The following is a 25,997-nucleotide window of genomic DNA, read 5'->3' as shown; positions in this document are numbered from 1 at the left end:
CGACTACATGCCAGCTGGACCAGCTGCCCTCCCCACTCCTCCAGACCATAGCACCGGACATCCTCCCATTCCTAACTGCAACCATCAACTCCTCACTCAACTCGGGGGTGGTCCCCACCTCCCTAAAACAAGCCAGAGTCACGCCCCTCATAAAAAAACCAACCCTGAACCCCACCGTCATAGCCAACTATCGTCCTGTCTCTCTTCTCTCCTTTCTTTCTAAAACACTTGAACGTGCTGTATCCAACCAACTTACTGCTTATCTCTTACAGAATGACCTCCTAGACCCCAATCAGTCTGGCTTCCAGACTGGCCACTCCACAGAAACGGCCCTCATTGCGGTCACAGAGGCACTTCACTTAGCAAAAGCGAAAGGCCTCTCCTCTGTCCTGATTCTCCTAGATCTATCTGCAGCCTTCGACACAGTCAACCATCAGATCCTCCTCGCGGCCCTCGCAGGAATGGGAGTGGCTGGATCTGCGCTGACATGGCTGACATCATACCTCAACGACCGCTCCTACCAAGTGTCATGGAGAGGGACTCTGTCGGCCACCCGCCCCCTCCGGACGGGTGTCCCCCAGGGCTCGGTCCTAGGACCCCTTCTCTTCTCCCTCTACACTAAATCACTGGGTAACATTATCACGTCTCATGGCTTCTCATATCATTGTTATGCCGATGATACTCAACTCTTCCTCTCCTTCCCTCCCTCAGATATCCACGTCTCTGAGCGGATCTCGGCCTGTCTGTCCGACATCTCCGCCTGGATGACGACCAACCACCTCAAACTGAACCTAAGCAAAACAGAATTGCTCCACCTGCCGGCCAAATCCTCCCCCCTGACCGACCTCTCCATCACAGTCGAGAATGCAGCTGTGACCGCGTCCCCGACCGCCAAGAACCTTGGTGTTGTCCTCGACGACCAGTTGAACTTCTCTGCTCACATCGCAGCGACAACCAGAACCTGCAGATTCCTCCTGAGCAACGCCAGAAGGATACGCCCCTTCCTGACAAAAGAAGCCACCCAACTCCTCGTCCAATCAACAGTCATCTCCCGCCTCGACTACTGCAACGCACTGCTAGCTGGCCTCCCGGCCACTGCCACCAAGCCTCTTCAACTCATTCAAAACGCAGCGGCCCGCCTGATCTCAAACCTACCGAAGTCGGCCCATGTCACCCCACTTCTTAGGGACCTGCACTGGCTCCCCATTGCTGCACGTATCCGCTTCAAGGCCCTCGACCTAGCATACCGTGCAGCAAAGGGAACCGCCCCTGCCTACCTCCGGTCAATGGTCTCTAACTACACACCCTCAAGACCCCTACGCTCTGCATCTTCTGGCCGCCTCAGACCTACTCCTATCCAAGCTCCCGGAGGGTCATCAAAGAGAAGCCGCCTATTCTCAGTCCTTGCCCCACAATGGTGGAATGAACTACCCATCCCAATTAGGACAGCCGAATCCCGTCCAATCTTTCGCCGTCGACTAAAGACTCACTTCTTCAACCATTATCTGAAATGATTTATAAAAAAGAAAAAAAAGAAAAAAATCTAACCCTGACTAACCTTACTGTCATGCACTTGTCCTAATAAACTAACCTACACTGTAACACGCAACACTTGATGAACATTGTTACTCAGCTGATAGAGTTGTACCCTTCTTGCTGTCTTGTCGTACAGAACTTGTAAGTCGCTTTGGATAAAAGCGTCAGCTAAATGACTAAATGTAAATGTAATGTAATGTGAATATCAGGAAGGCAGCAGGACTGGACGGTATCCCCGGCCGCGTCCTAAAAGTCTGTGCCGACCAACTGGCCCCGGTATTCACTGACATATTTAATCTGTCCTTGGAACAGGCTGTCATCCCCACCTGTCTGAAGAAGTCCACTATCATCCCTGTACCCAAAAAATCCAAACCTGCTTGCCTCAACGACTACCGCCCTGTAGCTCTCACCTCTATAGCCATGAAGTTCTTTGAGAAGCTAGTAAAGGGCTACATCTGCTCCTCCCTCCCCATCAACCTGGACCCCCTGCAATTTGCATACCGCCCCAACAGGTCCACGGAGGACGCCATAGCCCATGTGCTGCACACAGCAGCATCACACCTGGACAAGAGGCAGGGGAACTATGTGAGAATGCTGTTCATCGACTACAGCTCAGCATTCAATACCATAGTCCCCTCCAAACTCATAGCCAAGCTCAGAGACCTGGGCTTGAACTATGACCTCTGCCAGTGGGTCTTGGACTTCCTGACGGGCAGACCCCAGGTGGTGAGAGCAGGCAACTGCACCTCCTCATCCATCACCCTCAAAATAGGGGCCCCCCAGGGCTGTGTTCTGAGTCCCCTCCTCTACTCCCTGTACACACATGACTGTGTGGCACAGCGGAACAACACAATCATCAAATTTGCTGACGACACTTAGTGGTGGGCCTGATCTCTGCAAACGACGAGAGGGCCTACCTGGAAGAGGTCAAGGTCCTGGCGGGATGGTGTCAAGAGAACAGCCTCTCCCTGAACGTCAGCAAAACAAAGGAAATTGTTGTGGACTTTAGGAGGTCGGGGGTCAGGGACTACAGCCCCCTCAGCATCGACGGGGCACCGGTTGAGAGAGTGAACAGTTTTAAGTACCTCGGAGTCCACATATCCGAGGACTTGACATGGACCACACACATTGACAGTGTTGTGAAGAAGGCACGGCAACGCCTCTACTTCCTCAGGCGCCTAAGGAAGTTCCAAGTCAGTCAGAAGATCCTTAAGAACTTCTACTCATGTACAATAGAGAGCATCCTGACTGGCAATATCACCTCCTGGTTTGGGAATAGCACCGCACAAGACCGTAGCAGACTACAGAGAGTGGCCCGTTCAGCCGAGCGCACAATTGGAGGGGGGCTTCCCACTCTCCAGAACATTTACAACAAGCGGTGCATGGGTAAGGCTAAGAGAATTATCAAAGACTCCAGCCACCCTAACAACTGCCTCTTTGAACTGCTGCGGTCAGGCAAGCGATACCGGAGTCTCATGGCAAGCACAGAAAGACTCAGAAGAAGCTTCTATCCCCAGGCCATCAGGTTGCTCAACGAACAATAACACTATGCAACAACCATCAAATGCACTCACAGCACACACATCCACACGCACACTCACTTTAAACAAACAACTCACTGCAGCACCCACTCTACACACTTTAGAACACCTAAACACACTTTATATTTATTGGCAAAGAATTTGCACTACAACCCATACCTCAGTACACCTTACTGTAAATTGTACCTAAATTGTACCTCATCCCATTTCTGCTTTGCACTATATAGTATATTGTATATTAGTATATTGTATAGTATATTGTATGGTAACTCAGTTACTTCTACCCTGCATTGAACATTGTACATATGTACATACTGAACACTTGTGTCTACGTACGTGACTTATTATTATTTTTTTTTTTTTGATCTTTTTCCCCCTCCTTTTTCCTCCGATTTTCTCCCATCCCAATGTTAGTCGTTATGCCAATTCCCAATCCCCTTCCTGGTCGCTGCGCACTTACCCCCCACAGTCGGTCTGGGAGAGTGGAGGCTACCACGTGCTTCCTCCGACACATGTCCAGCCAATCAACCGCTTCTTTTCACCTGGCAGCGCGGATTCTCACTGAGAGGGCGTAGCGTGTGGAAGGATCACACTATCCCACTTAGATCCTATCCGCGCTTAGCAGGCGCCCCGACCGAACTGTAGGAGTCGCTGTTTACAACGACCCGGACCCAGCCCGCCAGCTTCTCCCACCCTCTAATACTGCCAATTGTATTAGTGTAAACGGCCAGCCAAGCTGGTGACAACCCCGGAGCTGTGAGCTGGATTCGAACAGACGAATCCAGCCGCTCCGGGGTTGGTGACGAACACAATCTCCGTTACGCCACCTGACCGCCCCTACGTACGTGACTTCTATTTTTTACTTGCTATACTTATTTTATTTTATACTTATCTTTTTGTCTAGCACAGTCTCTGGAGCGTAACAGAAAGAAGCATTTTGTATAAAAGTATTCTGTACTTCTGTATGACCACTAATAAAAAAACTTGAAACTTGAACTAGATGTGTGTAGTAGATGTGTGTAGTAGATGTGTGTAGTAGATGTGTGTAGTAGATGTGTGTACCCACCCAGGCTGAAGGAGCAGATGTTGATGCAGCAGCAGGTGACTCCCGTGAGGCAGCGGAGGAAGAGGAAGAGGAGGAGGTGAGGAAGAGCGGCCGGCAGCAGTCCGCAGAGGGCGTGGACGAACATGGACGCCAGGAGCACCACCCGCTTACCATACCTGTAACATATACACAGAGATTAGGGCTGAGCCTGAAGCCTGTTTTTGGGCTTCGAACTTCGTCAGGGTTTTTCGAACGGACGTTCGAACCTTAGTTTTTAATAATTAAAAAGAAATCAAAATTTTTGTTTTGTTTTTTTTAATAAATATCCTCAAACTAAATCCTCAATTTGAATAAAGTGCTTAATCTGATTAAATTAGTCTTTTTTTGTATTAAATCAACTTTCTTTAATGAATATAACTCATGAGTTTTAATACTATAATATAATACACTATTTATATAATAATATAAATAGTGTAGCCTAATCTTTATCTGCAACTGTGAAGCCCCCCATTGGTTTAAACAGAATGTCATAATCACGGCAAGAGCCTTCTTCACTCCTCCTCATCCTCTCCCACATTCACCACGGAAGCCTCACACCTTCTTCACTACTCCTCATCCTCTCCCACATTCACAACGGAAGCCTCACACCCATATATGGGCAGCACCCCTTCCCCGGGTTCACACGCTGCCAAGCTCATCATCAATCAACACAGCTGTACCTCATCCCCTGATCAGCAAGATGGTACATCTACCTGCAGATCCTGACCAGACCTCGTCGTAGTGTTAAACTAGCTACCTAGGTACGACGACTCAACCTAAAGCCTTGCTAACCTGCTTGTGTTATTATTCCTTGCTCTAACCTTGTTTCTGTGTGCCCAGGACTAGAGCTGCCGCGGTATTGATGTTTTCCTTACCGCACAAATTTGCGAAATATTTCCTACCGCAGCGGTATTATTGGCGCGACCCCGAGTCAGTCGCCATGGGTTTTGCTCAGCAACGAATGTGCACATTTTTAGTTATTATGTTTTTTTTACTACTTTTTTTATCGAAGCATCACTGGCGGGGACGTCACTTATTGACCTAAACTCCGGACTCAAAGAGGAGTTTAGAGACACTTTATCATGCCAAGAATGGCCAACGGAGATCAGGCGGGACAAAGACAACACGGGAGACAAAGACGGCCGCAAGACAAAGAAGAAACACAGAGGGAAGAGGAGCGGGATCAGATTAAGATTAAGGAAATCTGCTTACCGTCCGGCTATTCCATCTATCTTCCTGGCGAATGCTCGTTCGCTAGAGAGTAAGATGGATGATTTACGAGCGCGGGTCCGATTCCAGCGAGAGATGAGGGAATGCAATATCCTGTGCTTCACAGAGACCTGGCTGAAATCAGTGACTCCCGATCACAGCATCTCTCCCTCCAACTCCTTCACCATCTTCAGAGCGGACCGTACAGAAGCCTCCGGGAAGAGCATCGGTGGGGGGCTATGCCTTATGACCAACAACGGCTGGACTAGCCCCGGGGAAGTGAAGATACTCTCCCGTTCATGCTCTCCCGACATGGAACACCTAACGATCCAATGTCGCCCGTTCCATCTTCCGCGCGAATTCACTGCAGTGATCATGACTGCAGTGTACATCCACCCCCAGGCGAACGTCGGCAGGGCGCTGGCGGAGCTACACGACCATCTGAACGCGCACCAGATCAAGCATCCGGACGCAGCCATGATTATAGCCGGGGACTTCAATCAGGCGAATCTGAAGAAAGTCATGCCGTCTTTCTTCCAGCACATCGTCTGCTCCACAAGGGGAGGAAATACACTCGACCACTGTTACACCCCGTTCAGAGCCGGATACAAGGCTGTACCGGCTCCACCATTAGCGGGAGCAACAAACACGTCGGATCATGCCGCCATCTTTCTTGTCCCAGCATATAAACAGAGATCACGTGACGCCGTCGTGTCACGTGAGGTAAAAAAATGGGACGACCAATCAGAGGCCACGTTTCAGGACGCACTAGATGACGCCGACTGGGGAATGTTCAGGAGGAGTAACAGTGACGTCAGCGATTTCACAGACGCTGTGGTGTCATTCATAACAACACTGGCTGATAGTATCGTCCCCACAAAGAAGGCGAGGGTGTTCCCAAACCAGAAACCATGGGTGGACAGTACTATCAGAGCAGCCCTGAACTCTCGCACCACTGCTTATAACCGGGGCAGAGAGTCAGGAAACATGGAAGAGTACAAGACAACAGTCTACACTCTGCGCAAGGCTGTCAAACTTGCTAAGAGGACGTATGCCGACAAGATGGAGGCACAAATGGCACAGAATGACACAAGAGGATTATGGCAGGGACTGAGGGCTATAACTGACTACAAAGTCAGCGCCCCCTCAATGGGGAGCGACGACGCCTCCCTTGCGGACCAGCTCAACATCTTCTACGCGCGGTTTGGTGCAAACAGTGGCACTGCTAGCCCAACGGCTAGTGACGTCACTGGTGCGCCGGCTGTTGTGGAGGGGGGGGGGGGGGCATCCGCGGGGGGGCGGGGACGCTCTCTCATTGACGGTACACAGTGTGAGAAGAGCATTTATGCAGGTGAACACCAGGAAGGCTGCTGGCCCAGATGGAATAACAGGACGCATACTTAAGTCCTGTGCCAACCAGCTTGCCCCGGTGTTCACCGCCATATTTAATCAATCCCTGGCGGAGTCGGTGGTCCCTGCCTGCTTCAAGATGTCTACCATCATCCCTGTACCGAAGAAACCCTCCCCAACATGTCCAAATGACTACAGACCGGTGGCACTCACCTCTGTGGTCATGAAATGTTTTGAGAGGCTGGTCAAGGACCACATTTGTGCCTCCCTCCCCAGTGATATGGACCCTATGCAATTTGCATACAGGACAAACAGGTCCACTGACGACGCGGTCTCCCAGGTACTGCACAGCACCCTCTCCCACCTTGACCGTCAGAAGGGGGGCTATGTGAGACTGTTGTTCATTGACTACAGCTCAGCGTTCAACACCATAGTCCCCACCAGACTGGTGGACAAGCTGATCGAGCTGGGTCTGAGCTCCGCCCTGAGCGCCTGGGTACTGGACTTTCTGAGTGAAAGACCCCAGGCGGTCAGGGTGGGGGGTCAGACCTCCAACACCATCACCCTGAGCATCGGGTCCCCCCAGGGCTGTGTTCTAAGCCCCCTGCTGTACTCACTCTACACACACGACTGTGTGGCCAAGTTCAGCTCCAACTCCATAGTGAAGTTCGCAGACGACACAGTGGTGGTGGGGCTGATCTCGGACAACGACAAGAAGGCCTACCGGGAGGAGGTTGAGGTACTGGAACGCTGGTGCCAGGACAACAGCCTGCTCCTGAACATTGGTAAAACCAAGGAGCTGATCGTGGATTATAGGAGAGGACAGCAGGAGACACACACACCACTGATGATTAATGGGGCTACCGTGGACAGGGTGAGCAGCTTTAAGTACCTGGGGGTCCACATCTCAGAGGATCTGACATGGTCAACACACATAGACACAGTAGTAAAGAAGGCGAAACAGCGCCTCTACCACCTGAGACAGTTAAGGAAGTTCAGAGTATCGGGGAAGATACTCCAGTCCTTCTACTCAGGAGCTGTAGAGAGCATCTTGACCGGAAACATCACTGCCTGGTATGGAAACAGCACAGCACAAGACAAGAAGGCCCTACAGAGAGTGGTGCGCTCAGCCGAGCGTACCACGGGTATTGCACTACCTCCCCTGCAGGTTCTATACAACAAGAGGTGCAAATCCAGAGCCTGCAGGATAATGAAAGACCCTCACCACCCCAATAACAGCCTGTTCCAGCTGCTGAGGTCAGGCAGACGCCTGCGAACCCCAGCTACTAGGACAGAGCGGCTTAGGCTCAGCTTCTTCCCCCAGGCCATCAGAGCCCTGAACAATGAACATTGAGTGCCACAGAACACTGAACTATCCACACACAAGCACACACGAACACACACACGACACGCACGCTGTGCACGCTCACACACTAGCAGCCACTTAACACTTTAACATGAGCGGGCACACACTCATGCCGCACACTTATGGCCAAAAGGAAAGGCCACTTTAAATTAGAATAACAGGAACAGTGTATTGCACTACCAAAGCTACCTAGCATGTCCTATATGCTCTGTAAATAACTATGTACAGATACCGAGATGTCACACCATGTTACCTGTTACCTGTTTATTGCACAATGTTGTTTTTTATTGGATTCTATTATATGTTTTAACCAGTGTTGGGACTAACGCGTTACAAAGTAACGCGTTACAGAAACGAAGTTACTTTTTGCCGCAACTAGTACTCTAACGCATTACTTTTGAAATTCAGTAACGCTACTTACGTTACTGAATGGTTCGTCACTGCGTTATTTGCGTTATATACGGCGTAGATTGATAGCGAGCGGTAGTGATTATTATTATCCTCATCCCCACCCGCGTAGAATGATACGAGGCGAGTCTGGCCACTGGCCAATCAGAAGTGCGAAAACCAGATGCGGCTACGGAAAGAAATAGACCCTCTCTATTGTAAACAAAACAAACGCTCGCGCTATGAATCCACATAAAAAGAACGCAGTAACAAACTAACAAACCATTTAGCAACTACTTGGAGAGATAATTAATATACAACATGGAAACGAGATAAAGAACATGTTTGAGGCGCTGCTGGAGTCGACTAACGTAACGTTACTACATCTCGACCACCGCAGACTTTGGTGAGTGCAACTGAAACTCAAGTTGATCAACGGATTTTGACTGTACGAAATCTGCCAGGGAATCTCATAATACTAATCAAACAATATAAATAGTCCTTTCATGCACAATTGATATCCTAACTATTCTAACGTTGCAATGCTTTGATTGATATCTTAAACAACGTTGCAACTTGCAAGATGGTGAATGAATGAATGAATGAATGAATGAATGAAAACTTTATTTAACAGATTGCAGAATGGGTACAATACAGTACGGCTCAATACATACAATTGTTAAGGGGATGCAGACCTGAGAAAGACGTTTGTCTTGTTTCCATCAGGGTCCCCCATTTTCAATTCATATAGACATTTATGACATACACAACATACATGACATTTATGGCATAGGGACATATAGGTATTTAGTACTGATACATTTGTGACATAAACGGTATTCAAATATACAGTACTGTTACCCGTAGGGCGTTCCACATTGTTGTGGCATAATTGCGAAACGTGTTTAGTCCCTTGTTTGAGCCGAATCTGGGTTTTACATGATTTGTGGAGCTCCCTCTGGTGTAGTGGTTGTGGTATTCACTGACCTTTGGGAAGTATTTTGACATGTACATGGGTACCCCGGTCGTATAGTGTATCTTGTAGACCAGGCCCATTGCAAGTTGCTGTACTCTGTCGTCTACTCTAAGCCATCCTAGGTTGTCAAAGTGGGCAGGGGTGAGGTGGGTTCAGGTCAAGTAGTAGTCTGACCAGTTTGTTTTGTGATGTTTGTAATTTTGTTTTAAGCGCCTTTGAGGTGCTTTGGTACCATGAGGTGCAAGCATAGTCGTAGTATGAATGAATGAATGAATGAAAACTTTATTAACAGATTGCAGAATGGGTACAGTACAGTACAGCAGTACAGTTCAAGTACCCTTGAATTATAATGGTTATAATGAAACGCTCCGGCGACATCAAGGCTGTTCCTTCAACCGCCGCACTTCTTATTATATCGACTCGGGACAACATTTGTTTGTGTCAGATTTGTGTTTGTATCTAGACCACATTGCTTAGCAGAGTTCGGTGATGTGAATGGAAACTGTCAAGTTGATCAACCGATTTTGAATACTATCTGGGGCATGGGACTCGGGAGCAATCTTTTTTTTTTATTTATTTTTTTAAATAACTAAATAGTTACTTTTCACAGTAACTCATTACTTTTGGGTGTAAGTAACTAGTACAGTAACGAAGTTACTTTGAAATGAAGTAACTAGTAAAGTAACTGAGTTACTATTTTTCAGTAACTAGCACAACACTGGTTGTAACACTGTATTGCACATCGTTGCGGGCAAGACCACCCGCATTTCATTGTATACTTGTATGCCGTGACAATTAAAACTCTTGACTTGACTTGACTTGACACACACACTACTCTTTATAGCATATAGCCTGCCTCTAGTCTAAATGTCTATCTTTAGAGGATGACTTTGCAGCATGAATATTGTTTGGGATTCGGCAAGCACGCATTCGTTATTGAAAGTGAAACACGGATTCGAAGTCTCCCCTCTGGTCGTGCGCTGTTCACTCGGTGTCGCGGGCAGGGGTGGTAGGCTGGTAGCGCCCGGTGGTTACCCCCCCCGACCCTTTCTTCTTCTTCTTATTATTATAGTTACTTTATGATTAACAAGGGCATTCGTTTTGTGGCATTAACGTTATATAGTTACACGTGCAATAACATCTGCGTATTTACCGGACCATAGCAAGGCAAGCATTACTCAATTCATATCTCAGTTCCTTTCTTTGCTCAGAGCGTGCTGAGTTGTACCCATTCTGCGGTCTGTTAATAAAGTTTTCAATCAGACAAGTGTATAGAACGAAGGGCTTTTATTATAACATTCGTTGCAGTAAAATCATTATGCCTCGTTTAGTACTCCTGAGGAGCGATGATAATCCACTCCGGCGGGGAGCTAACGTTAGCCGTGTTGTGAGCTCTGATCAATGGCTGACATTCAGGACGTAAAAAACTAATACGCGCTTGCCGATTGGTGGTAACACACTGCAGGACGCTCCAACGTGTGACACGTCTCTCTTCTGACCAATCAGTGGTCTGCAGTGTTTCACGTGACTTTTCTGGTACCCAATAGGGTCGCTTGGAACCTCAACAGAGGAGTAGGGTATATCTGCAGAGCCGCAAGCCCAACGAGAGCAGGGTACTTTATAATTATTATTAGAGCTGCCGCGGTATTGATGTTTTCCTTACCGCACACATTTGCAAAATATTTCCTACCGCCGCGGTTATTACCGCACGCACACAAAAAATTTAAAAAAAAAGTTTGAATGCATTTTTTTTTTAGTAGTAGTCTACTCTTTATAGCATATAGCCTGCCTCTAGTCTAAATGTCTATCTTTAGAGGATGACTTTGCAGCATGAATATTGTTTGGGATTCGGCAAGCACGCATTAGTTATTGAAAGTGAAACACGGATTCGAAGTTTCCCCTCTGGTCGTGCGCAGTTCACTCGGTGTCGCGGGCAGGGGTAGTTACCCCTAACCCCCCCGACCCTTTCTTCTTATTATTACTATAAAGTTACTACATTATAATAAAGGCATTCGTTTTGTGGCATTAACATTATATAGTTATACGTTCAATAACATCAGCGTATTTACCGGACCATAGCAAGGCAAGCAATACTCTATTCATATCTCAGTTCCTTTCTTTGCTCAGAGCGTGCTGAGTTGTCCCATTCTGCGGTCTGTTAATAAAGTTTTCAATCAGACAAGTGTATAGAACGAAGGGCTTTTATTATAACATTCGTTGCAGACAGTAAAATCATTATGTCTCGTTTAGTACTCCTGAGGAGCGATGGTAGTCCACTCCGGCGGAGAGTTAAAGCTAACGTTATTAGCCGTGTTGTGATGAGCTGACATTCAGGAAGTAAAAACCTAATACGCGCTTGCCGATTGGTGGTAACACACTGCATGACGCTACAACGTGTGACGCGTCTCTCTTCTGACCAATCAGTGGTCTGCAATGTTTCACGTGACTTTTCTGGTACCCAATAGGGTCGCTTGGAACCTCAATAGAGGAGTAGGGTATATCTGCAGAGCCGCAAGCCCAACGAGAGGAGGGTAATTTATTATTATTATTATAAAAAACAGCGGTGACGCGGTATTCAGCCTACTCTGCGGTGGCCGTGATGTAACAGCGATACCGCGGTAATGCGGTAATCGCGGCAGCTCTAATTATTATTATAAAAAACAGCTGTGATGCGGTATTCAGCCTAGCTCTGCGTTGGGCGTGATGTAACAGCGATACCACGGTAATGCAGTAATCGCGGCAGCTCTACCCAGGACCTCCGCTCCAGTGCACCGCCCCCCCCCCCCCCCCCCCCCCCCCTGCCTGGACATCTCTGCTCTCTCTTCCATGACACAGACCTGTGTCTTCTGCCCACAGCTGCACTGGGAATGCACCTGTCCTCACCCCCCAAGAGAACATTCCCAATACCTGTCTGTTGCACATTTCTGGATGTAATACCGGTCTGCTTGGGGAAATACAATTAAACACCCTAAAATGCTCTTCTCTCTTCTCCTGTGTTCAGCTATTGGGCTCTGCCTAAACCCATTCTCACACAGAATGAATAGACACATACAAAAAAATATATATATATAACAAATATATATATATATATATATATAAATTTTTTATTAAAAATTAAAAATTCGAAAACAGCGACTGCGCAAGGGAAGGATCTGGAGGGAGGTAGTGTGACCTTCCACACGTTACACTCCCCCAGTGAGAGTCCGCGCTGCCAGATGAAAAGAAGCGGTGGGCTGGCTACACATGTGTCGGAGGAAGCATGTGATAGTCTCCGCCCTCCCGGACCGACGGAGCATGCTGACTTATACTCACAGATCCTCATCCTAACATATACCCACAGATCCTCATCCTAACATATACACACAGATCTTCATCCTAACATATACACACAGATCTTCATGCTAACATATACTCACAGATCCTCATCCTAACATATACCCACAGATTAGTGATGCATGATATATCGGCCGCCGATATAATATCGGCCGATATGGCCGTTTTTTTACACATCGGTATCGGTCCGATATCAAGATAATAATAATAAAATTTATACATTTTTTTACATCTCACAGATCCTCATCCTAACATATACTCACAGATCCTCATCCTAACATATACACACAGATCTTCATCCTAACATATACTCACAGATCCTCATCCTAACAGCTAAAGGCAATCAGAGCTGACAACGTTGGCTGCTTAGAATGTTTGATGCACCTGTGTGTTTGTAAGGTTGTGTGTGTGTATGTACGGTTGTGTGTGTCTGTATGGTTGTGTGTGTGTGTGTGTGTGTGTGTGTGTGTGTGTGTGTGTGTGTGTGTGTGTGTGTGTGTGTGTGTGTGTGTGTGTGTGTGTGTGTGCGTGCGTGCGTGCGTGCGTGCGTGCGTGCGTGTGTGTGTCTCTGTCTCTGTCTCACCGGTCAGACAGGGCTCCTCCGAACAGCGAGCCCAGCAGGAGACCAGTCATGTACATCATCTGACCATAAGATAGAAGCATTGGAGCTACACACTCTGTGCCCTGAGAGAGAGAGAGAGAGAGAGAGAGAGAGAGAGAGAGAGAGACACAGAGAGAGAGAGAGAGAGAGAGAGAGAGAGAGAGAGAGAGAGAGAGAGAGAGAGAGAGAGAGCAAGCGAGCGAGAGAGAGACAGAGACACAGAGAGAGAGAGAGAGAGAGAGAGAGAGAGAGAGAGAGAGAGAGAGAGAGAGAGAGAGAGAGAAATATTTTTATTTTCAATATTTTTATTCCACACCTTTCTAAAAGCTCTGTGGATGTATTATTATTAGGGCTGTCAGTTTATCGCGTTAATTAGATTAATTAATTACACAGCAAATAATCGCGTTATGAAAATTAACTCAAAATTAATTACCAAAAAAAAAAAAAAAAAAAAAAAATTTAATAATATTTTTTTTGTATCATTCATTCCATAAGCATGTAGAATACACATTTACAGATTTTTTTTAATATGGTCCATTTGCATGTTCTTGGTATCTGATTCTAGGGACATCTATGAATCTCAGGGAATGTATATTCCCAATTTCCCAGTGTCAGAAATACTGTGGGCTAGATCCACAAAGAATGGATTGCACGGTGCAAGTTGCACCCTTACTTACAATTCATTATGAATTGAAAATGGGGGACCCTGATGTAAACAAGACGAAAGTCTTACTCTGGTCTGCATTCCCTTAACAATTGTGTGTATTGAGCCGTACTGTATTGTACCCATTCTGCAATCTGTTAATAACATTTTCATTCAATCAATCAATCTGCGCGGTGATTGATTGAATGAACATTTTATTTTGAGTAAATTGTAATGAACCAAATGAGAATATCAATAAATTTTTTTTTATCTTTGCCTGTGAATAACACCATGCTCAAATTGACCAGACCTGAAAAATCTAAGCAAATTAATAGATGGAAGATGATTAAACGGAAGGTTTTGTAGATACAGTACTGAATTCTGCCATCCGGACACATGCAATTTGAAATATGATTATAGAATATAGAATATGAGGCATAAAATGGTAATGCGATTAAAATGCGATTAATTAGATTAATTAATTACAAATCCTGTAATTAATTAGATAAAAAAATTTAATCGCCTGACAGCACTAATTATTATTATTATTTATTTATTTGTTTTGTTTTTAAAGATTACTCTACATAAAAATGTTATCTATAGCTCGGATTGTTGACAGAGTCACCTGGGGAGCAACAATAACTTGGTCATGACGACAAGGTTCCTCTCTTTAGCCTTTGGCGTGGTTTATTATTTCACATATCATTATGCACCATGAGACCTTCTCTCTGTGAGAGGCGACGGAGGAAGAGACAGAGGGGGAGGGAACATTCCCTTAAATACCTCATACCTGACATCAGCTACAATAGCTATGTCTCCTTGCGCCTATAGCGCCCTCTTGTGGAAACAGTTAATGTTGTGAAGGATCAGATTAAACCGAATATATATATTTATTTATATATATATTTAATTGTATTTGTATATCGTTTGATATCCCCTGTATATTCCTTGTACAATATGCATTGAATATCCCCGTTTCTACTAAACAGCCCATAATAGTTTCATTCTACCATTGGACGAGAACCTGGCGCCAGGTTGCCATACCCCTAGGTCCAAGTTCAATCGTCCCGCCTAACATGTCGAGGCAACCCCCGGTTCCGCGCAGTAATATGTCGGGCAAAATACGAATGGTACTATTTGTTCATAGCGCATATATATATGGCGCCAGTAAAGTAGAACTTTCTTTTAGTCCAGTTCTTTACCCTCCAACAGAGTGACAGACGCAAAAGCCTCCCCACGACGCACGTGCGGTGTAGTAAGGCCTACTTGGCCCAGAATAGGCATTGAGATATCGTGTAGATTAATAGTTGAATAGTCATAGTTTGGCACTATACCGTCGAGTTGGACGTATTCTATTAAGCTAATAATAGTCTATTTATGTATGGTGCATCGTTCGGTTAGAGTTCTAAAGTTATCAGTACCCCCCATCGTTCCTGACGTTATCTGGACGCTTAACCAGGCTGGTCAGACCCCTAGTGGTGATTGCATCCGAGGAGCTCCGGGCCAAGAGCGACTGGACCTGTATATTGGATTACTCTACCCGGACGACGACGAGCCTTCCACGGCTTGGATTATGCTTTGTGTGCTTTGATTATTCCATGGATAAAGGCCAACACTGCTGAGTGTTGGAATTACCCCCCGGAGAGGACTCCAGGTGAGACGGAGCTCTACACGTGAGGTCGCCTCACGTCTCTCCGTTGTGGACCGGCAGATACCGTTCCACAGAGGGTCCAGCTGTATTCGTCTGCGGTCCGAGGTTCTGTGGGCACCGTGTCCAAGACTTTGGATTCTCCCAAGACACCGTCGGCCAGATGGGATACCGCCAGCGGCTTCTCTAACCCCCCCTCCTACTGTCTTACAACCAGCGGGACCCCCCCCCCCCTTAGTGTATCCAGCTATAATCATTTAAGTACCATCGCTATCGTTTCCTAAATATTCCAGGTTGTATACTTACTCCCTGCGCAACCAGAGATTGGACATTCAATGTTGATTTACCTACGAATACTCATTTGCCATAAAAGTGCATATTCCATATTTCAAATCATAAATGTAATTAAGTGATCGTTGTATACACCCTTTGCTGTATTAAACCTTCGATTTTGGTACATTTGTGTGGATTCGTTTCATCAGGTGGGAAAGTGTTCATCATACTTATATCTTGTACTGGGTGGCCAGAAGTTAAAGTACATGAGGTAGTGGTATTAAATATCATATCTAACAATACAGTCAGGGAATTGTACCCCTCAGTTACAATTGGTCCTTCGAGCCGGAGGGTAACTAGTGTAATATTAATATAGTGTTATTAATATCGAAATGGCCTATGATGAACACTCCACGAAACGATCCTCCTAACCTAGAACGCCCGCGGCGCAGACGACAGACACCTCAGTACTTAGAGGCTTACACTGTCAGTCAACTACCTAGCCTTCGACAAACGGTAAACGCGGTAAAAGTAGAAAGTAAAATTATGTCTGACCTTAACGAGCAGGTTTCCCCGACCACAGAGGCCCTAGTAGGTCCTAATGTAACTGACCAAGCTCACGGTGGGGACCAGGAGGGAATTGACATGCCTTTACCCCCCGCCACTACTCAAGAAGTAGTCCCCGACAAGCCCCGGGAGGAAGACAACCCTACAGAGAGAGAACTCTGCACGGAAGAAGAGGAGGAGAGCGCCGAGGAACTAGAGCTCCAGGACTCCCCAACGAGTACCCCCAGGAGCGGCTCACGCAGGAGCGGCTCACCTCCACAACCGCCTTCCCCCAGAGAAGCGGCGAGGATGCTACAACAGGCGTTCCTCGTCCGCCTGACAGCCTCTACCGAACGCGATCGACTTCAGGGTGAACGCGACCGTCTCCAAGCACAGGCGCTCAGCGAGCACGAACATTTTACTGTTGAAAGAGAACGCCTCCAAGCGCAGCGACGGAGCGAAGAAGAGCGCATACGCCGGGAGATGAGACGCCGGGAGATGAGACGCCTTCAGACGGAAATTAATATGGTAAGAGACCGGGCCGCAGCAGAGCGCGCCGCCGCCGAAGCAGAGCGCGCCGCCGCCGCAGCCCAGCGCGCCGCTGACTATGCCCAAAGAGAAGCAGAGCGCGAACTCGCTCTCATCCAGCGCGAAGCCGAGCGCGACAGAATACAAGCCGAGCGCGACAAGCTACAAGCGCAGCTAATGGAGCAGCTGATCCGCAAGGCAACACCCTCTCCCTCCACCAGGGGTTCAAGGAACTCGTCGAGACAACAGTCAAGAGCAGCGCCTCCTAAACGAGCAAGCGACCCTGAACTTGACCAACAGACAAAGCCTATACCCCCCGCAGACCCCCTTCCCAGACCGTTCCAAGCGAGACCCAGCTACAAGGAAGGAGCGGCATACACTGCGGAGAAGCAAGATAAACGATTACAGGATCTGGAAGATCTGATAGAGGAAGAAGAGGGAGAGGAGGAGAACCAAGCCCGACGACAGCACAGTACTCCACCGGACCAGGAGGTCCCATACAGTCCAGGCTATAACCCTGCGGCGCTGCGCTACAGACCCCCGACTCTATTCACGGGTGAGCACGACGCACGACCAGCCCCGAGGAATAGCACCTGGACCAGCTGGCTATGGTGCCCTGCCGGTACCAGCCCACAGAGAGACCAAGAGGACCCAGCAGCAGATGAAGAGGTCCAACACGGTGTGAAGAACAGTTTCTACGTGGACAACTGTTTACAAAGCGTCTCGACTCAAGAAGAAGCCGAGGCTCTCCTAATCAAGTTACGCGCCTCCCTGATCAAAGGCGTCTTTGATCTCAGGCAGTGGGCCAGCAGTGACCCGCACGTATTGCGCAGCCTCTCCTCCGCGGACAAGGATGCCAGCAGCAAGACCTGGATGGCGACAATCCCAGGAGAAGCCCAAGAAATGACACTAGGACTAGTCTGGCGCTTCAAAACAGACTCGCTCCACTATAGACACAAACCCTTGGCTCCAGAGCAGGGAAGGTCGGCGGCGATACCGACCACCAGACGGAGTGTGTACAGAACACTCGCCAGACAATATGACCCGTTGGGATGTATTCTACCTTACACCACCAGGGCAAAGATGATTGTATGAGCACTATGGGACAAGGACCAGGGCTGGGACGACCCAATACCCGCACACCTTGCCTCAACATGGAGAGAGTGGGAGACGGAACTCCGCTCACTCCCAGGTGTCAATATACGCCGCAGCTACTTCCCATCCACAGTGAGGCCAGAGACATGCGAGATGGAGCTACACGTCTTCAGCGACGCCTCCGAAGTAGCCTACGGATCGGTGGCCTATTTGCGTGCCCAAGAGATGGGAGGAAAGATACACACTGCTTTCATACTGGCCCGCTCAAGAATAGCCCCACGTAAGCAACAATCTATCCCACGTCTAGAGCTCTGCGCAGCCCTCGCAGGAGCGCATCTAGCCACGTTAATCCAACGTGAACTCACCATTCCGGTGCATAGAACAATCTTGTGGTCAGATTCCACGACAGTACTCACATGGATCAAATCTGATTCATGCAGATACAAAGTCGTCGTGGGAGTCAGAGTCACCGAGATTCAAGAATTAACAGAAGAAGCAAGCTGGCGGTATGTGGACACCAAACACAACCCAGCTGACGTCATCACCCGGGGAATGTCTCTGGATGACCTAACCCGTCGCAACATCTACAGTGACGGACCAGCATTCCTCAAGCTCCCGGAAGGAGATTGGCCTACGCCCACCCCGAGGGAAGCAAGTAACGAGGAGGCTGAGAACAAGAAGCCTATGTTCTGTGGACTGAGCACTGTCGCCTCCACAGACCCCAACATAGATGACTGCATTACCCTAGAGAGTGCGCAACAAAGAACATTCCTGCGGCACCACCCAGAGATTCAGTCCACCACTGACATGTCAGCAGCTGACTACGAAGAAGCAGAACTTCTTCTACTACAACGAGCCCAGAGAGACTCGTTCCCCGATGAGCTAGACTGTCTACAGGGAGGAAACCCCGTCCCATCAGACAGCAGACTGATTCACCTGGCACCAGAGAGTGACGCCCATAATCTCATCAGAGTGGGTGGTCGCCTGCGGAGAGCCCCCGATCTACCAGATGACATTAAGTACCCGATCGTCTTGAACAGCCGACACAAGGTCACCGAGCTGATCATAAAGAAATACGACGAGGATGTACACCACGCAGGAGCAGAGAGAGTCTTCGCGGAGATCAGACGTCGTTATTGGATATTGCAAGGGAGAGAAGCAGTACGGCGCTTCCAGCGAACCTGTCTAGACTGCCGTAAGTGGCGCGCGCAGCCCAGCATACCACGGATGGCTGACCTACCCCCCTGTCGCCTCCGAATCGGCGACAAGCCATCCCACTCCACAGGCATGGACTGCTTTGGCCCGTTGTATATAAAGAGAGGAAGAGGCACCGAGAAGCGGTGGGGTATTGTATTCAAATGCATGACCACCAGAGCGATACATATCGAGCTCCTTCCGACCATGAGCACACTCATTCCTTATGGCCTTCCGGAGATTCACATCACGGAAAGGAAAACCGTCTACATTGTTGTCTGATCACGGGACCAACTTCAAAGGCGGAGAAAGAGAGCTGAGAGAGAGCTTCCAAGCTATGGGCCCAGAACTTAAGACCCACCTCGCTCCAGCCCAGATTGACTTCCAGTTTAATCCCCCGAACGCACCCCACTTCGGTGGAACCTGGGAACGAGAAGTACGTTCTATAAAGACAGCCCTGTACGCCGTACTCGGAGCCCAGACTGTGGCGGAGGAAGTCCTAATGACAGTCCTCACGGAGATCGAGGGAGTATTGAACTCAAAGCCCCTCGGTTACGTCTCCAGTGATGTAGCAGATGTCGACCCAGTCACCCCCAACACACTCCTAATGGGGCGGCTGGACCCCGCGCTACCCCAGACAATGTACAGGCCTGAAGAAGCGAACGGCCGAAGAATGTGGAGGTACAGCCAAGTACTAGCTGACAAGTTTTGGAGCAGCTTCCTACTTCACTACCTACCGTCTCTACAGACCCGCCAGAAGTGGGTAAAGGAGAGAGACAATTTGACAGAAGGAACAGTCGTCATGATTATTGACCAGTCACTGCCCAGAGCTATGTGGCCGGCTGGCCGCGTAAGCAAAGTGATCACCGGTGCCGATGGCAAGGTCCGAGCAGCTGAAGTACTCGTCCAAGGGCGCACTTACACACGTCCCGTGGCGAGGCTCATAGAACTGCCCCGACTCCCAGATACTATCGATGATGACCATGACCCTATGACTTTGTGAGTTGACTGACCCTTACAGCGGACCTTGAGTGGTAGACAGTGCGGTTAATCTGTCTCTGCTTAGCTAATTAGGTGGGACTAATTAGGGGGCGGCTGTTGTGAAGGATCAGATTAAACCGAATATATATATTTATTTATATATATATATTTAATTGTATTTGTATATCGTTTGATATCCCCTGTATATTCCTTGTACAATATGCATTGAATATCCCCGTTTCTACTAAACAGCCCATAATAGTTTCATTCTACCATTGGACGAGAACCTGGCGCCAGGTTGCCATACCCCTAGGTCCAAGTTCAATCGTGCCGCCTAACATGTCGAGGCAACCCCCGGTTCCGCGCAGTAATATGTCGGGCGAAATACGAATGGTACTATTTGTTCATAGCGCATATATATATGGCGCCAGTAAAGTAGAACTTTCTTTTAGTCCAGTTCTTTACCCTCCAACAGAGTGACAGACGCAAAAGCCTCCCCACGACGCATGTGCGGTGTAGTAAGGCCTACTTGGCCCAGAATAGGCATTGAGATATCGTGTAGATTAATAGTTGAATAGTCATAGTTTGGCACTATACCGTCGAGTTGGACGTATTCTATTAAGCTAATAATAGTCTATTTATGTATGGTGCATCGTTCGGTTAGAGTTCTAAAGTTATCAGTACCCCCCATCGTTCCTGACGTTATCTGGACGCTTAACCAGGCTGGTCAGACCCCTAGTGGTGATTGCATCCGAGGAGCTCCGGGCCAAGAGCGACTGGACCTGTATATTGGATTACTCTACCCGGACGACGGCGAGCCTTCCACGGCTTGGATTATGCTTTGTGTGCTTTGATTATTCCATGGATAAAGGCCAACACTGCTGAGTGTTGGAATTACCCCCCGGAGAGGACTCCAGGTGAGACGGCGCTCTACACGTGAGGTCGCCTCACGTCTCTCCGTTGTGGACCGGCAGATACCGTTCCACAGAGGGTCCAGCTGTATTCGTCTGCGGTCCGAGGTTCTGTGGGCACCGTGTCCAAGACTTTGGATTCTCCCAAGACACCGTCGGCCAGATGGGATACCGCCAGCGGCTTCTCTAACCCCCCCTCCTACTGTCTTACAACCAGCGGGACCCCCCCCCCCCCCCCCTTAGTGTATCCAGCTATAATCATTTAAGTACCATCGCTATCGTATCGTTTCCTAAATATTCCAGGTTGTATACTTACTCCCTGCGCAACCAGAGATTGGACATTCAATGTTGATTTACCTACGAATACTCATTTGCCATAAAAGTGCATATTCCATATTTCAAATCATAAATGTAATTAAGTGATCGTTGTATACACCCTTTGCTGTATTAAACCTTCGATTTGGTACATTTGTGTGGATTCGTTTCATCAGGTGGGAAAGTGTTCATCATACTTATATCTTGTACTGGGTGGCCAGAAGTTAAAGTACATGAGGTAGTGGTATTAAATATCATATCTAACAATACAGTCAGGGAATTGTACCCCTCAGTTACAGTTAAGCTGTTACATGCAATCATATAACATAAACTCAACACGGATAATATATATTTAAAGGCTACTAAAATAGACTACTAACTAGACTACTAGCAGGCCACTCCATCACTGCCTATAATATTGATACCTTGTTAATTCTTTATGTAGTTAATTAATCGCAATTAATGCGATAAAGTCCCAGCCCTACTTGTTATATTATATTACAGTAGGACTTCACACAGCTTTTCATACTTGCTTGGTTTCATGTAGTCTAATGTTTTGATTTAGTGTTTTTTTAATACTAAAGTACTTTGTAAATTCTGCTTTTAAATAATACTATAACATTATAACACGATATACATCTCACTAACCCTATTAGTATTACTCAGTAGTAGTACTCATTTATATATTGTATGCTGTTGCACTTTACTGTTACATTTGCATTCTGGTTGGATGCCAAAAGTATGCCAAATATATTCTATGTAAGAAAATATAAGATAAAATTGTATGTATATTGAACACTTTTGTTTACACTTGTTTACTTACTTGACTTTCTATTTTATACTTAGCTATTTTTACCTATAGCACACTCTCAGGAGCAGAACAGAAAGAAGCATTTCATATAAAAGTATTCTGTATTTTTGTATGACAACTAATAAAGAAACTTGAAACTTGAACTGTTTATTATAAGCAACAGGAGGATTCTCAGTTAGAGGCGTCTCTCTCTCTGTGCTCCACAGTTTCTACGTCAAATGTATACACTCTTTTTCTGGACACTTTTTGTATCACAAACAGTACTGTATTTGCAAATCTGGTATGTCATAAATGTATAGATGTAGCAGTACTGTCTATCTGTATGTTGTGTATGTCATATATTATGATGAATTGAAAATGGTGGACCCTGATGTAAACAAGACGAAAGTCTTTCTCTGGTCTGCATCCCCTTAACAATTGTATATTGAGCTGTACTGTACTGTACGCATTCTGCAATCTGTTAATAAACTTTTCAATCAATCAATAAATCAAAAACTTACATTCCCAGCAGTCTGCGGGACGTCCCGCAGAAGGGAGTCGTTCTGTACCGACTGCGCAGCGACGAGCCGCCCGGTCTCGTCCTCCCGTGCCCCCGGTCCCGGTGCTGTGAAGTTCAGGTTCCCTCCCGGTGTCCGGTGCCCGCACGTCGACCAGCTGCCCCCGGCCCCGGTGACGGTGACCGTGAAGACGTCGAGGAAGAACAGGAAGGCGGCGAAGAAAAACATGAGAGAGAGCCGCCAGTACACGGCGCGCTGCAACGGAGCCATGCCGCTACTCACTCACTCACTCTCTCTCTCTCTCTCTCTCTCTCTCTCTCTCTCTCTCTCTCTCTCGCTCTCTCTCTCTCTCTCTCTCTCTCTCACACACCCTCTCTCTCTATCCGTCTCTCTCCTTCTCTCTCTCTCACTCTCGACTCTCTCTGTCTCTCTCTCTTTCTTTCCCTCTCTCTCTCTCTCTCTATCTCTCTCTCTCACACACACACACACACTCTCTCTCTATCCGTCTCTCTCTCCTTCTCTCCCTCTCTCCTTCTCTCTCTCTCCTCTCTCTCCCTCCCTTCCTCTCTCTGGTAGCAGAGGTCTCAAGAAGCCACTACTCTTTATTGAGGGCAGAAACGTCTTCTGTTGTTGTTGTTGTTGTTGTTGTTGTTGTTGTTGTTGTTGTTGTTCTTCTTCTTCTTCTTCTTCTTCTTCTTCTTCTTCTTCTTCTTCTTCTTCTTCTTCTTCTTCTTCTTCTTCTTCTTCTTCTTCTTCTTCTTCCTCTTGGGGACAGAAAGCCTGCTACTTCTTTGGCAGTTGTTTGACACGTGGCTCTCTCGGTGTGTACTGTGTAGGGAGCATGTTATATAATGTCAGTCCTCTAGTCTACTAACTCCTGCAAGCACGGCGCACGCCCATCATGGTTCAATCAGGGTTTTTACTTTTGTGATAAAGGAGGTTAAGAGGTTTGTATTGGTCGGGGTCAGACGGCCACTCTCCCTCCCTCCCTCTCCTCCCCTCCTCCTTGACAGGAGTTTCATTCATTGTGGGCGAGACACATTCCATCTACCAAGGACTAATTATGTCACACTGTGAGTTAGCCTGCATTGCACTTTATATGTAGACATAGTGCAAGTTTGTTTCAAAGGGGACATGTATATAGCCTGTCTTTATTTAGGGGGAAATTACATCTTCTAGGCTCCCTCTTTCTTGTGAGTCGCTTGGCCAGGGTTCGAAGTCTTCAGATTGATTGATTGAATTGAATTGATTGAAAACTTTCATGAACAGATTGCAGACTGGGTACAGTATACACTACAGTACAACTCAATACACACAATTGCTAATCTAATCATGACATTTATGACATACAGATATACAGTAGTTACATTTGTGGCATACAAGATATGCAAATATACAGTATTAAACAGATCCTAACAGTAAATATATACATACGAGGGGGAGGGAAATGTACATTAGGGGGTGGGAGGGTGTTCGGACATTTACAGGGGCCAGTTTCGAATCGCAGCCTCCCGTAGGTGCTCTTTGAGAGCAGTTTTGAAGGTGGGTAGGGATTCACAGCTGTGGGTAGGAGTGCGTTCCACATTGATGTGGCATAATTGCGAAACGTGTTTAGTCCCTTGTTTGAGCCGAATCTGGGTTTAACATGATTTGTGGAACTCCCTCTGGTGTTGTGATCGTGGTATTCACTGACCTTTGGGAAGTATTTTGACATGTACAGACATGTACAGACATGTATAGACCAGGCCCATTGCAAGTTGCTGTACTCTGTCGTCTACTCTAAGGCTTAAGCCATCCTAGGTTGTCAAAATGGGATCATCCCTATGTTCCCCGGGTCCTATGTTCCCCGGGTTCTATGTTCCCCGCTTTGATTGATTAATAGATTTAAATTTTTATTATTTTATTAATTATTAATGTCCGCCTTGTTTCGAACGGTTAAGCTTAGGTCCTCTTTCGAACTGGTTAAGGGCTCGTGGTCTAAAATTTTCAATCAATCAATCAATCAATCAAAGCGGGGAACATAGAACCCGGGTAACATAGAACCCGGGTAACATAGGACCCGGGGAACATAGACATGCTCCCGTCAAAATGGGTTGGGGTGAGGTGTGTTTTAGGAGTAAGGTCAAGCAGTAGTCTGACCAGTTTGTTTTGATATGTTTGTAATCTTGTTTTTAGGGCCTTTGAGGTGCTTTGGTACCATGAGGTGCAAGCATAGTCGTAGTACCCTTGAATGAGTGCTCCTGCCAGAGTCTTCAAGGTATTCTTGTTTACCAGAGAGGAGATCCGGTACAAGAATCTTGTTCATTGGTTGACTTTTTTGATTACATTGGTTGCCATTTTGTCACAGGAAAGATTTGCCTCTAGAATGGAACCCAGGTAGGTAATTTCCTCTTTCCTTGTGACAATATTGTCACCCACTGTAACCGAGAAGCTGTTGGTCTTGCTGAGTTTGTTATTTGATCCGAAGAGAATGGACTCTGTTTTACCAAGGTGTATAGTTTGTTATCAGCGAGCCAGGTGCAGATTCTGCCGAGTTCCGAGCTGAGGGCTTTTTCAACCTGCAACTCGTTCTTGTCAGATTGACAAGCTGTTCGGAATCGCTTCCCCTGAGTGATGTCACAAGGGGACGACTTAGCTTTGGTTTGGCAAAGAGAGATGCTTCAGTGACGGTGGATAGTTGGTAGGGCTGGGCGATTCTTGCTAAAATGTGAATCACGATTTTTCTCTCTAAGAATTGAGATCACGATTCTCTCACACGATTCTTATTTCAATAAAATAATTTATTGCACTCTTTCTTAAACAGACAACATAAGTTATAACATATATGAAAGTGCTTGACTTCAACTTAAACATAACTATATGAAAGTGCTTGACTTAAACTTAAAAGTCTCTTGTAACATACAAAATAACTCAAGTCAGAATCGTCATCATTTAATAGTTAAGTAAAAAGTTACAAAAAAAAATATATATATATATATATATATATATATATATATATATTTTATATAAAAAAGATCGTCATAATTTAGAAATGAGATTGCATAAGTCTATGAATCGAGATTGCGATCTTAAGTAGTTGAAACAGACCTGGGACCTGCTGAGGGAGGATATGATGGAGTGGGGCTTCCATGTCATTTCTCCAAATCACGTTTGTCAGGAAGTGTTCGGTGTT

At 46.9% G+C, this 25,997-nt stretch overlaps 1 protein-coding gene across 1 annotated transcript in view; it reads right to left on the bottom strand.

The window, feature by feature from the left end:
- The window catches only part of LOC311235719 (solute carrier family 22 member 13), a 122,832-nt gene extending 99,486 nt beyond the window's left edge, over nt 1-23,346 (bottom strand). The window contains exons 1-3 of the mRNA XM_084323185.1: nt 22,829-23,346; nt 13,366-13,466; nt 4,144-4,298 (exon numbers count right to left, since the gene is read on the bottom strand). Of these exons, the coding sequence (XP_084179311.1) occupies nt 4,144-4,298; nt 13,366-13,466; nt 22,829-23,095 (523 nt within the window). The 5' untranslated portion in view covers nt 23,096-23,346. The remainder of the gene's footprint in view (nt 1-4,143; nt 4,299-13,365; nt 13,467-22,828) is intronic.
- Nucleotides 23,347-25,997: the final 2,651 nt, after the last annotated feature.

This window comes from Notolepis coatsorum, assembly GCF_963971535.1.
Source record: "Notolepis coatsorum genome assembly, chromosome: 1".
Classification (NCBI taxonomy): domain Eukaryota; kingdom Metazoa; phylum Chordata; class Actinopteri; order Aulopiformes; family Paralepididae; genus Notolepis; species Notolepis coatsorum.
Note: the sequence above shows the minus strand (reverse complement) of the source record. Positions and strands in the feature narration are given on the sequence as shown.